General features: G+C 45.1%; 2 protein-coding genes across 3 annotated transcripts; one reads left to right on the forward strand and one right to left on the reverse strand.

The window, feature by feature from the left end:
* Positions 1 to 499: 499 nt before the first annotated feature.
* LOC120645336 (hsp70-Hsp90 organizing protein-like) lies at positions 500 to 6,499 on the forward strand. The gene is made up of 6 exons (XM_039922137.1): positions 500 to 580; positions 4,698 to 4,823; positions 5,422 to 5,523; positions 5,727 to 5,903; positions 5,982 to 6,061; positions 6,335 to 6,499. Exons 1-6 carry the CDS (start codon positions 500 to 502, stop codon positions 6,420 to 6,422), a joined length of 654 nt encoding a protein of 217 aa, XP_039778071.1. The 3' UTR covers positions 6,423 to 6,499.
* Positions 6,500 to 9,637: 3,138 nt separating this feature from the next.
* LOC120643622 (transcription repressor OFP8-like) lies at positions 9,638 to 11,068 on the reverse strand. Of its 2 annotated transcripts, XM_039920031.1 has the most exons (2): positions 10,503 to 11,068; positions 9,638 to 10,466 (listed from the first exon to the last, which is right to left on the reverse strand). In XM_039920031.1, the coding sequence occupies exons 1-2, from the start codon at positions 10,878 to 10,880 to the stop codon at positions 10,050 to 10,052; spliced, it is 795 nt and encodes a 264-aa protein (XP_039775965.1). In that variant the 5' UTR covers positions 10,881 to 11,068; the 3' UTR covers positions 9,638 to 10,049. The 2 variants fall into 2 exon arrangements, with proteins under 2 accessions (XP_039775965.1, XP_039775964.1); XM_039920030.1 differs by having other exon boundaries at positions 9,638 to 11,068.
* Positions 11,069 to 13,167: the final 2,099 nt, after the last annotated feature.

Consider the following 13,167-nt stretch of genomic DNA (forward strand, 5'->3'; position numbering starts at 1 on the left):
GGTCGTACTGGTGGGGCTTTGTTATTAGACTATTAATAAATAAGTGGCCTGATCCGGCCTAGTATCAGATCACCGGTGTACTCATCAGGCCATTGCCATTACATCACTTGACTGGATGTGGCTGGTGGTATACGGCTGCTATAACGGAGTATTACACATGCTGCCGATGACGAGTGTCGCACCCTTTTGTTCTCCGGCCGACCACTCCAGCTTTGCTCCTCGCCGCGCTGCGTCGAGCACCAGTGGTGCGGCACCGTAGGCCGTAGCTGTAGGAACCGAAATTAGTGTTTGTCAGCGACATCCACCGAGTTGGGACTTGAGAAGCGACCAGCCTGTAGGTAGCTGCACGCACGCGGATCCGCCGTCCGTCCGTCCCTCCCTTTCCCGGCGACGGGACAAGCTCCTACATACTGTATGTACTCCGGCTCAATTCCGGAGAGCGGCCGGCACATGTTCGTCCTCGATCAGCAGCGGCGGGCGGCGGCGGGGCGGCAACGAGATGTCCAAGACGATCAACTCGGTCTACTTCGACGCCGCCGACTCGGGCAGCTTCTTCTTCGACGGGGACGCACGGCGCATCGTTATGCAGCTAGTGTCGGTGTTGCGTTCTTGTTTGGGACTGTCCTGACTTGTTCCATGCAGTTGTTCCTACCATCCATAATAATTCCCCAAGTTATATATAGTTCCAACGTATAGGCATTATTTATGTAGTACTTCATGATTAGGGTCTCTCAACCTTGATCTCTCTCGTCAAATTAAAGTACTGCGCGTGCATCTTCAGATCCTCGCGAGGAGGTGGCAAGTCCACGCTGCACCACATGCATGCACTGGCGGCCACGTACTCCCTCCGTCCCGCAAAGATTGTTCATTTAGCTTTTAAATTTTATCCCACAAAAACTATTTGTTTAGATTGTAGTAAAATTCATCTAATTAAAGCAATATTAAATACTATTTGTCCAGATGCATGCGTCTTGAATTTCCAACTTTTGAAATTGAACATCAAGAGGATCTATCCACGCATCCAATGCATGTCCGGTACCATGATGTGTTGCTAGCGTGTGGTACGTACGAAGACAAAGTACCATGATGTGCAATGCACCCACGAGTACAACATGTCGTCCTCATTAGGAAAGGTCAAAATCGTTTTGAATTTGTTGTGCGTGCGTGAAAACTTGGGATTCAAATTAACTAGAATCGGACGAAGCGATCAGACGGATACAATCGTCGCACGGCAGAGCCACCAGGGGGAGGGGTTTAGGGTCGCACCAAATTTTTTTCTCCCAATCGTTCTTTTTAGTAGTAGAGATTTTATTTGTTTACAAGCATGTTGTCATAGAACAACTCACCGTTGATGTTTCTTATGAGAAGATTTGATTTATTGAACTTTATTTTGATGATTTCGTAGGTGATACACCTCTTAGCTGTGCAGTTCGTTCCAAAAATAACGTGGAGGCTGTGAGATATCTTCTTGATCATGATGCCGATCCAAATAAGCCTGCGGGTCATGGGTGTACATCGTGCATGCATGCATCTCATTGTTCTTATGTATTATATATATAGGAAGTATGTGGTTACACCAATACTTATTTAATATATTTTTTCTTAATTAATTTCTTCTACAAGGATCATGAAATATGCTACACGACTTGTCTGATTTTCCATCATGGACCCTAAAGCAAGAAATGCATGTGATATGTCACATTCACGATATACTTTTGTTGGTTCCAATTTTTTCTGAGAAAGATTCCCATGAATGAATATAAAAATTTTCTAATATATTTTTGAATTATTTAATGTCTTTATGGTATCTACTATATCCAATCCAGCTATATACGTTTTGAGCATAGATTGTTCAAATGGAAGACTATTAGTGTCATTTTGTGGTAGTGTTAGTGCTCAGAAAGTCACATGGGTCGAATGCAAAATGACGCGGGAGGTTGCACAACCAATTGAGGCAGGTTGTTATTTAGGTAGATACCCCGTGAAAGTGACTTAAGTTCAGAAAAATAACTGTTGTGTAAGGTTTAAACATGACAAGCACATTTCTTGTTCTCATGAGCTGATACAGTTACCCATGTCTGCTATTGTTTTGTCCTTGTTCATGAAAGAAATGTTACTAACATTTTGTCAGCAATTTCTTAGTACTATTGATATGTTTTGACCATTTGGTTTGACTAATTAATCTGTTTTTAATACCCCTTTATCTTTATTTTCTGTAAAACTGGCACTACCTATTAGTTTTTTTATTTTCTATTGGTTTTCTAGAAAGTAGAATTAAACTCTTGCCACTAACTTCTATATGTTTGTACCAATACATATATACTAATAAATTGATATTTTCATAATAAGATTTCGGAATACAAATCTAGTACTCCATCCATTTCACAATGCTTGTCTGGTTCGCATGGCTATGCGGCAATATTTGAGAAACATTAATGAAATTGTATGAAACTTGTACACCTTGAATAAAACAATAACACATCTAATAAACATAACATGATCCATTTCAGTCAAGCTTCCTTAGCTTTTGCCCCTCTTATGTAAAAAAACTGAACATTGTGAAATAGAGGTGGTTACTTTTGATATAACAAATCTTGCCATTTTATCCTTGTTATCGGTCGAAAATTAAAATGATAGTATATTCACTCCGTTTTGTATTTTCTTGGGTTCAAGAGTTATTTGCTAAGTCAAACAGAACATGAGCATAGTATACAACCCCACCCCCCCACCCCCTTTTCCGGTCCAATTTTCTAAGAACTTGTTATGTGATTTGGAGAGTGTTTAATTTGTTATCGGCATGTGCCTCGTAAGCTTCTCCACTCACTGCTGCTGCTTGTAGTTTATTAATCACAGGAACACACTCCCAAGTACACACAAACACGCAAGTGTTTGGTGCTGCAAAGGATGCAGCTTTCTGTGTATATTTCCTGTTATTCATAAATGAGTGTTTACAAAGGAAAAATCATGCCGAGTAATTAGCAGCTAGCTTAACTGCACCTAGATTCTTGCTCACGACTAATAGGTAACTGGCCCACTAACTAATGAACTGTATCAACCTGGTAACCAGGACAATTCTGGGGACCAGGACAACACAAACTGAATTTATCTGAGCTAAGTCTCAAGTATGAATAACTACTCGACGTTAGCTACTGAACACGTGGTAACTGGCAGCGTTTTTCTTGTTATTTCCTCCAGCACACACTGCCAACTTTCTTTCTTCCACAGCACACAATGGACTGTTCTTTGATTTCTGCATGATATTTGCTCCTCACTGATGACTGACTGTTGTGCCGCATTGGCATGTACCACTTAAAGAAGTTTCATACCGTGGCTCAAACCACTATTTTCTTTCGTTGCTTACAACTTGAATGCAAACTTTCTCTGTAAAAGTAATAATATTCGTAAATCTATTGATAGTGCAACAAAGAATTTTCCGCCATGTTTACTCCTTTGTTCACTGCTCTTTACGCTCGCTCAATGAACTGCGTCAAGCATTTGATTAAGGTAATAAACATTTTTCTTAAAATGATTTGAGTTTACTAATTCCTCTTGGGATTAATGTCGGCCAAGGTTGTAATTTTACAAATGAGAGCCTTGCTATGGTACCTCCAAATATATTTATTTATTGGAGAAATAGGAAAGTAAGCACAATTTTAGTTTGTTAGTTTTTTGTTTTATTTTTTCTAAATATTAATTAATGATTAATTAATTATTGCTCGCACTTCAAAAATCAAGCCTAGGTTCACTACTACAAAAAAAATATTAACCGTGACATTTAAAAAAGCCCACGGATGCGGGCAGGAAAAATAACCGCCTCGATTAATGACCAGCATTAACCGAGGCGGTCATTCTTCATTAACCGAGGTGGTTGAAAAACTGCCTCACAAAATGGATTAATCGAGGTGGGCAGTTTTAAAATAACTATTAATATTGATTAACCGAGGCGGGCACACTATAAGGCCCGTCTTAGAAAATATAGGTCCAACTTGAAGCCCAAACAGTCCATCTCGGCTTGATATCTCGCTCCTCTTAGATTTCTCTCCATTCTCCCTCTCCCCACCATACAATCTCCGGCGCCCCTCTCTCTCTCCTTCCCCTCTCCCTCTCATGCGCCCGTCTCCCTCTCCCTCTTTGGCGGACCTTGCGGTGGGCAAGCGACGGATCTGGTGGCCGGATCCGGCGTCTGGGGCTGGCGAGCAGGGGTGACCAGCGTGTGCAGCGGCCCTTGCGACATCAAGAGCCGGCGAGCGGGGGCAGCCGCGGCCCGGAGCGGCAGTCCTTGCGGCAAGCGGGGCAGCCGCGGCGGCGCGAAGGACAGCGGCGCGGAGGACGCCCGGCGGTGGCTGGGCGGGGCCAGGCACGGCGATGGGCCCATGATGGGCTCGGCGGATTTTTATTTTTTGTTTATTTTTTTATTTGATTATCCGAGGCGGTTAAATTAAGAAAAACTGCTTTGGTTAAAGGATTAACCGAGGCGGGCACGAAAATCCCCTCGGTTAATGCCATGATTAATCATGACCTTCGCTCCGAGGCATTTGTAAAAATTGCCTCAGTTAATGCTTTTTGACTGTCTCGGTTAAGATTTCTGTAGTAGTGATTTATTTGAGATCTTACCTCCTAAGGTTGTACCTTAGCAAGTCCCTATACAAATGAACTCTTGCATTGGGTTGATGCATCTGTGATATTTTCTGTATCAGGCTGGTGCTGATGTGACGAAAGGCATTTGTAAGTTCACCCCCTTAATACTTGCTGCAAATGAGGGCTTGACAGATTTTTATGAGTGTTTAATTGAGGCTGGTGGTGATCCTAACATTCCTGAAGAGGTAAGTCTTAGTTTTTTATTTTTCATTTGACTTATTAGATTACATGGAGACATGTGCACATATCTTGGGTCTGTTCGCTGGCTTTAGAATTAAAGTTTTCTTTTATATTGTTGTTCACACTAGACTTGGTTGTGCATAACAATGGGGAAATTGTGGGGCTGATACTGTTAATGTTTTTTATGTGTTACTTCCTCTTAATCTCCAGCTCACCTGGACTTTAATCCAGTGAAATGTGTTGCTATTGTCCATTATTGTCTTCAATTTTAATCAGAATTTAAACGTACTTATAGCTACAGTTGCCTTCTTTTTTAAACCTACTATCTTATTTCATCTCTAGCCAACTCCAATTCACTTAACAGGCTTTTGTTATTCCTTGGGTTATTTTTTTTTTGGGAGGCAAAGATGGCATATTAAGGGTTCTTCCGCATGCTGTAACTGTAATATCGATGTCTCCATTTTCCGTAGAGCATTTGCTACAGGTTCATATGTTGTGCCTATTGGCTCTGCTCTACAAGTAATATGCCTTCGTGTAATTTGCAACAGTGTGGATCTACAAGTAAGATGTGATCTGGTCACAAGCTCCTCTTCTTTGTTTCAGGATGACCCTGTGTACAAAATGAATCTGGCTGATTTGAAGCTAGAAGGAAACAAGGCATACAAGAACAAAGATTATTCTACTGCAGAAAAACTCTACTCCGTGGTATATGCTGCACCATGCGCTCATTTATCCCCACTCTTTGGAACATTTTGAAACTATACTAAGAATTAAAAATGGGGAATAATGTACCAGCATTACTGTGCCAATTTCTGTAGTAGTGACATTAGGAAAAAGTGCAGCGATGCATGTTTATTGGTAGAATTAGCATATATTTATGTGTTAATTGTTGGTTTGATATGGTGTAGGCTATAATGAAGAGTGCCGGTCCACCTGATGCAACATTGTTCTCCAATAGGAGTCTCTGCCTGATTAAAATGGGTGAAGGAGAGAAGGCTCTGCTTCACGCTGAAGCATGTTGGGTTATGCAGCCTTATTGGCCAAAAGCTTACTACCGGAAAGGGGCTGCTCATATGCTCTTGAAGGTGAGTTAAGCATAACATATGTTATGACGCTTGTGTTGCTTTAGTAATCCTTATGACTTAGCAAACCACACCTTTCAGGACTATGAAAAAGCATGTGATGCATTTCTTGATGGCCTGAAGTTGGACCCGGCAAATGCTGAAATGAAGGAGGCACTCAAGTACCGTACCTATCCCCAGCTCTGTTTATTCGATTTAACCTCATTTGTTTTTAATTAATTACCCCCCATGTAAATGTCGTAGCTCATGTCATCTGTAGTTTTATTTTAATAGGAACATGCATATGAATAAATTCAAATCGGTTAGGTTAAATTCATATGGATGGTGGGTCATTGTTAGTTGAATTAAGAGGAGCTGAAGTTGTTATTTTTTTGTTATTGCAAAGTCGGTCCACTTTATGTGCATACTGTAATTGACCTAATTTGATTATGCAGAGAGTCTTTGAACTCCTTGAAGATATCTCGCGCAACAACAAATCTCTTGGAGTTGTCCCTCGCCCACAAGAACATTATGCAAGACTAGGCCCCACCTGCTTCGGTGTCCCGCCTAATCTGCAATAATCACCAAATATTTCTCTGCATTAGCTATCAGTTGGTTCTGAACATTATATTCTGATTACTTTTTTTTAGCGACCGTGCCTAAGCATGTTTTTCATTAAGAGGAGAAGAAGAATTTTCAAGTACAAGAGGAGGATCGCGGTAGTAGCGAGCTCCCCCGCAACACGAAGAAAAAGTTTAGACTATTACATTTGGAATATCTAGCGACCTAGAAACGACTGCCAACGGAAACATTCTTTGTAAACAAATAAAACCAGTTCTAGCCCAAGCACTTCCTTCTTCTAGCACTTGTGCGACCATCTCATGAACCGAAGCAGCTTTTTGTTGGAAAATTCGATTATTCCTTGCTTTCCACAATAACCAGGAAGTCAGAACAACTAAGGTGTCAAAGGCCTTCCTGTCTTCACGCCGGATTTGTTTCCGTGACTGCTGCCACTAATTTACAAACTCATCTTGAGCTGGTTGAGGAGTGAGTCTGTTTAGATTCCATCTGCGCAGCAGGGTCAACCAAACTTCTCTTGCAAATACACAACCTATCAATATATGAGAGATCGTCTCGGAGAGTTGCAAACAGGCCGAGCAAGAGTCATCAACCTGAAGATTGTGTCCCTTTCTTCTCTTCGCTGTCCAACATCGATCATGTAAAACCAACCAAATAAAGAATTTACATCGTCCTGGTGCCTTGGTTTTCATGAGCAGCTTCGCTCCCTGGATGGCATGTTGACCAATAAAAAAGGCCTGGTATGCCGAGGCAGTGGTAAATTGGTGATCAGCCGTCCATTTCCAAAGGAAATGGTCCTCTACCGGATCGTACAAGGTTTGGTTTGCACCAAATTCCAAACCTGCAGATATTCGATGAGCACTTGGACTGTGAGTGCTCCTGTGATGTCACGTACCCATGCTCTGTTTAGCGATCCTTGCGCAACCGTGCGGCGATTGCGAGCCGCAGGGCGGACTGCATTCCAGAACGCTGGAGCAGTCTCTGCAATAGAGCGACCCTGAATCCACCGATCTGTCCAAAAGAGAGTGCGCAGCCCGTTTCCAACTTGTACCGAAGTGGAAGCATGAAACATGGCTTGAACCAATTTTTCAGGACGCTCAGGCAATAGTGACCAGGGGCGATTGGGATCGGTGCGTTGATGCCAAAGCCAGCGCATGCGGAGGGCAAACCCTTGCAGCTGCAGATCAGGCAGCCCCAGACCACCAAGCTCGGTTGGACGAACCACTTTCGGCCATGACAGGGCACAGTGACCACCAGACACCGTTTCCGTGCCTCTCCAAAGGAAGGGACGACGACGCTTGTCGATGCATTTTATCACCCATGGCGAAATAGAGATGGCTATAGCTGTGTGAACCGGCACCGCTGACATTTTGACCTTCACAAGCACTGCACGACCAGCCTTTGTCATTAGCCCCGCTTTCCAAGTTGGCAGCCCAGCCACAACCCTATCAACCAAAGGTTGGAGATCCCTCTTCTTCAGTTTGTGAACAGAAAGAGGGATACCCAAGTATCGGATAGGAAAAGCCTGCAAGGAGCCCGGTAGGAATTTTAGCAACTCGGTTGTCTCAGCTAGACCACATTGGATTGGAGTGATGGCACATTTATGGGGGTTGATACGTACTCCTGACGCCTGAGCAAAGATCTCAAGGATGGTGACAGTGGCGGCAAGGTCCTTTTCATTGGGAGAAGAGAAAAGGATCACATCATCTGCATATACCGATCGCTGGATTGATTTAGATTGGGAGTACTGCTGCGGTGGTACCAAATTTAAATTTGGTTCCGCTTAAATTAGTTTGATTTAAACGGGGAATATGAGTGATTTCGCATACCAGAGACCAGGAAACTGACGAGGAGGTCATGTTTAGTTCTCAAAAAAATTTCTATAGTACCCGTCACATCGAATTTTTTAATACATGCATGAAGCATTAAATACAGTTGAAAAATAACTAATTAAATGGTATAATTGTTTCACACGAGATAAATATTTTAAGCCTAATTAGTTCATAATTAGATATTAATTGTCAAATAATAACGAAATATGCTACAGTACTAAAAATCCAAAAAAAATGAACTAAACACAGTCATATGTACGCTTGCTGTTGTGGGGGAAAACACAGGAAGGCTGTCAGCAGCAGCAGGCCCGGCGCATATTTAAGGCCCTCGGGCCCAAAACGGAACTGGGTTTGCTCGAGATCAGCGATTTCAAAGAGGTTGGGCCGGAGGCTTTTGCACGGCCCAGAGGGGCGGCCCAGGGAAAAAAAAATTTCCGGGTCTTCCGGAAAAAGGAAAAAAAACTAGGTATTAGTATCTCTTCGGATGCTTCGACTGAACTTTTAAAAACGAGCTCAGGTTTTCATTCAACTTTTCTAATTAAGACCGTGTTTAGTTCCCCTTTTTTTGAATTATGAAAGGAATTTTTTTCATATTTGAAGTACTAAATATAAACTAATCACAAAATTAGTTATAGAACTCGTCTGTAAACTATGAGACAAATCTAATGAGTCTAATTAATTCATCATTAGAGTATGTTTACTGTAGCTTTACTGTAGTAATTTAGTATCTAATCACGGCATAATTAGGTTCATTAGATTCGTCTCGCGATTTACCGTCTTTTTGTGTAATGCGATTTTTTTTTCCGACTACATTTAATACATCATATAAGCGATTTACAAAAAAATTGAAATTTTGAAGTTTGAAACTAGCCTAAGGAAGAAAGTTCTATGAATGTTACCTTAAGATTTGGTCTGAAACACTACGTACTACAAGTCTACAACCTTACTGTTACTGATGAGCGTGGCGTGTGAACAGGCACCTCATCAGCAATTTCAGCATCTGCACATGCGCACCACGCAACGACGATGGACTCCCCCTCTCAACTACGCCATCTTCGCGTTCCGTTCCGTGGAAGAGAAGAGTTCGTTCTCGTGTAAATTAAATTAAATTAAATTAATAATTGTGGTGGCTCGCTGCAGCTAGCGAGTCTCATTGACTAGCACCGTACATCAAAACCAGGTCTAGTTTTAAACACGTAACATCATACGCGTACAAATTCAACAAGTCACACGCACGCACATACGTGTACAGAGTACAGCTACAGATTGGTAGTGGTACACGACTCGACTAATCCTACCTCACACACATGGATGGATGGATCACATTCATGCAAGACCAAAGGCCACACAACACACAAGCAAGCACAACCTCTCACTGGAATTCTACTGACTGTAAATTAGGGAGCATTACTCTGCAAGATTACAGACGCTAAGCTAGCTAGGAAACCAAAAGCAACAACTCACTCATCAAGTACATACTGAAATCAGCCACATGGTAGTCTGACACTAGCACACCTCTTACTTTATTGTTACTACTATATATATGCTTAGCTTAATTAGTTTACTGATTATAACAACCAGTCAATTTGCACTTGCAGCTGCTGTCCCTTGTAGTAAGTTGTAACTTAGCTTCCTGTGCGATGAGATCGTGTCACCACCAGGCCCATTACAGCAGCATCAGGAAGCAGGTTGATGGCGTGGTGCCGGGATGACCTCAAGCCGGCATAGCTGGGCGCGTGGTCGACGTCGACGCGGGGGGTCAGCGCCGGTGCTGGTGGTACGCCGTCGGCGACCGCTGTGGAGTACGAGGAGGCCCGGCCGCGGCCGCCGCGGCGCCGGCGAGCTGCGTGCAGACCTCGGCGAAGGCGGCGAGGATGGCGGCGTGGTGGCGCGGCGCGTTGAGGGCGAGCAGGCGCCGGAGCATGCCGCGGAGGCCGTCCCAGTCGCACAGCCCCATCTCCACCACCATCGCAACCATGCTGTCCCGGAAGTCCGCGCGCGGGTCCGCCGACTCCTTCTCCACCGCCACGCCCACGCCCGCGCCGTCCGCCTCGCTGTCCTTGCCTCCCCCCGCCGCCGCCGCCGCCGCCGCCGCGGGCCCCGTCGTCCTCTCGCGCCTCTTCTTCTTCGCCTTCTTCGCCTTCGGCTGCGGCGAGCTCGTCTTGGACGCCGCCGCCTGCTGATGCTTGGGGAGCGGCGGAGACGGCGGCGCCTGTTGCTGATGCTTGGTCGCGGCGGCGGCGGCGGCGGCGGCTCCGTAGACGACGCGCGGCGGGTGGTGGCAGTAGTAGTCGGAGGAGCAGGCCGACGAGTACCCGGTGCTGTGCGTGGCGGCGGACGAGGAGGAGAAGGAGGCCGTGGAGGTGGACGCGCACGAGTACCGCTCGCCGCCGCCGCGCCTCGGCCCCGCCGCCTTGCCGCCGCCGCCCTCCAGCTGGTGGCACGGCTTGAGGAACGACGGCAGGCTGAGCAGCCTCGGCCGGCGCGGGCGGCACCCGCACCCGGCGTCCACCACCGGCACGTACCGGCCGCGCCGCCCCACCGGGAACTGGATCCCGCCGCCCTCGCCGCCGCGCGCTCTGGCTGACATCTCGCCGGCCGGCCGGTAATAAACGCCGGGAGATGAGATGAGGATTCGATGGCGTGCGTGCTCTACCTGCGCGCGCTAGCCGCTGCTTGCACGGTGTGTGTGTGGAGCTGCTGCAACTTGAGATGTGGCCGCTGCCTGCCTCGCATGCAACGGTGCAAGTGTGCGATGGCGATGAGGCAAGGGGAGGGCCGTGTGCGATTATATATATATATATATATATATATATATATATATATATATATATATATATATATATATATATATATATATATATATATATGGTTGATTTGACAAGGTGGGTTAAGATAAAGACTAATTAAAGAGTGGATTATTGGTGGGGGTTTAGCTGGGGCATGCTTGTGGGGTGTGTGAGCCGTGTCCATGTGTGGGCCTCATCATTCTTCACCCCGGCTGCCTGCCTGCCTGCCATGCCAATGGCTTGACTTTGACCGTCCTCGTCCTCTCTCTAGCTAATTGTTGCTCCCGCCAATGCTTACAAAGTTGTAAAACCTAGAAAGGACAAGACTTGATTTCAAAAAAAGAAAGAAAGGACAAGACTGTTAGGAGTCGTAGTTGCTTGAAGTCATGTGAAAATTAAATAGGAAGTTAAGGCCACTATATTTCCCAACGATTTTTTTTACTTTTGCAACAAGTGAACCATGTGGAACATGGGCTACTTGGAAGTTGAACACGAAAAACTACTCGGGTTGCATAACCTTTTTTTTAAAAGAAAAATGACACAGCTAGGTAATTTTTCGGTTGAACCAACTATGGATGCACGCTATAATTTAATTTATTTCCTTTTTAATAAGGGCACTAGATACACAAGAGAAATTTTTTTAAATTTTTTTTGAGGAAACCAAAAAAAGGAAACAAATCGTGCATGCTTTATAATAAGTTTGCGCAATTATATATCAGATTTGCTTGTTGTCAAACGATTGAAATTTTGTTTATCCATCAGTCGACATCGTGGCTTGTTGGATTGAGAATCAACGCACAAGAACATCCCATGTGTTAGTAGATCAAACGGGTTCACGCAACAGATATTTTGTATGCCCGTGACCGTGAGCGAGGGTCTCGGTGTTTCCATGCCAGGCGAGCAGCGAGCGTGGCCGCCGGGGGCGCAGCTTCCTGCCCGGCGCGATGCGGGCGTGTGGCTCCACGCCCGGCGCGCGCAGCTTCCTGCTCGGCGCAACGCAGGCGCGACGCCCGGCGAAATTAAAAAAAATGAGAACCGGGTGATTGACAGATAACAATATATCAATCAGCTGATGAGGAGACACTATATATATGCCTGTGTGTTATCACATCAGCACATGAATGTGCCGGCATTTTAATTCCGGACATTTTATATACTACAAAATAACTCGATGCACGGCTGTGGTCAATGTATCATGCTGATCCTCTCGCGTGTACCTTCTCTTCGTACATGCTACGGAGTAGTACGAAAAAAAAATTCGTCAACTCTTTGGGAAGGAAATACACTGCAATAATGCAAGCTCGCATTGGGCGATCATATATATATCTCGCCACATCGGCGATGAATCGGTAGGGCCACAAATAAACTAGTAGCTAGCGGAAGGGGATTCTTTTTTTTTTTGAAATAAAGAAAACTAGCTGCGACTAGTAAATGAATCTTGCCTCGACGGCGACCGTGTTTTTGTTTCCTTCCACGAGTTGATCATACATCAGGGGCCGGGAGGGCACAGAGCAGCAGGTAGTAGCTACTACTAGCTAGCTCGATCAGCCGCTAGTGCTGCTGGCTGCTGGTTACTAGTTTAACTTGGCTATATCCCATCACATCGAGCGCGTACGTGGCGATGATGGTGATCGGTAAACTTGTAATGGCCGTCGAGGCCTGCACACATGCGTTACGGCCCCGAGACCCGCAAGCCAAGGGATCGACCGATCGGTACACGTGTACGGAGAGAGATCGCGAGATGATGGTTGATGGGCATTGGACAGCAGGGATGACAGCCGGATCAGGAGTTTTTATTGCAAGCCAAGCCATTGCCCGTACGATTTATTATACTATTATCGTCGTATATACCTACGTACGTATACGAACGTGCGCGTACTCGATCGATCGCTGATGATTTTATGGCATCCACTGACTGTTGCTTGCCATGTTTCTACGCAAAGCGAGCTGATTTACGATCGTATATACCATGTTTCTACGCTGATTAATTAATTAGCATCACGTTTCTTGACTGCTGCTCTAGCTAGCTTGCTGACTTGGTAGATCGTGTTCGACGGTGCCGCCACCGATCGGCGCTCTTAATCACGA

The sequence above is a fragment of the Panicum virgatum genome, chromosome 8K (genome assembly GCF_016808335.1).
Source record: "Panicum virgatum strain AP13 chromosome 8K, P.virgatum_v5, whole genome shotgun sequence".
NCBI classification, from domain to species: Eukaryota; Viridiplantae; Streptophyta; class Magnoliopsida; order Poales; family Poaceae; genus Panicum; species Panicum virgatum.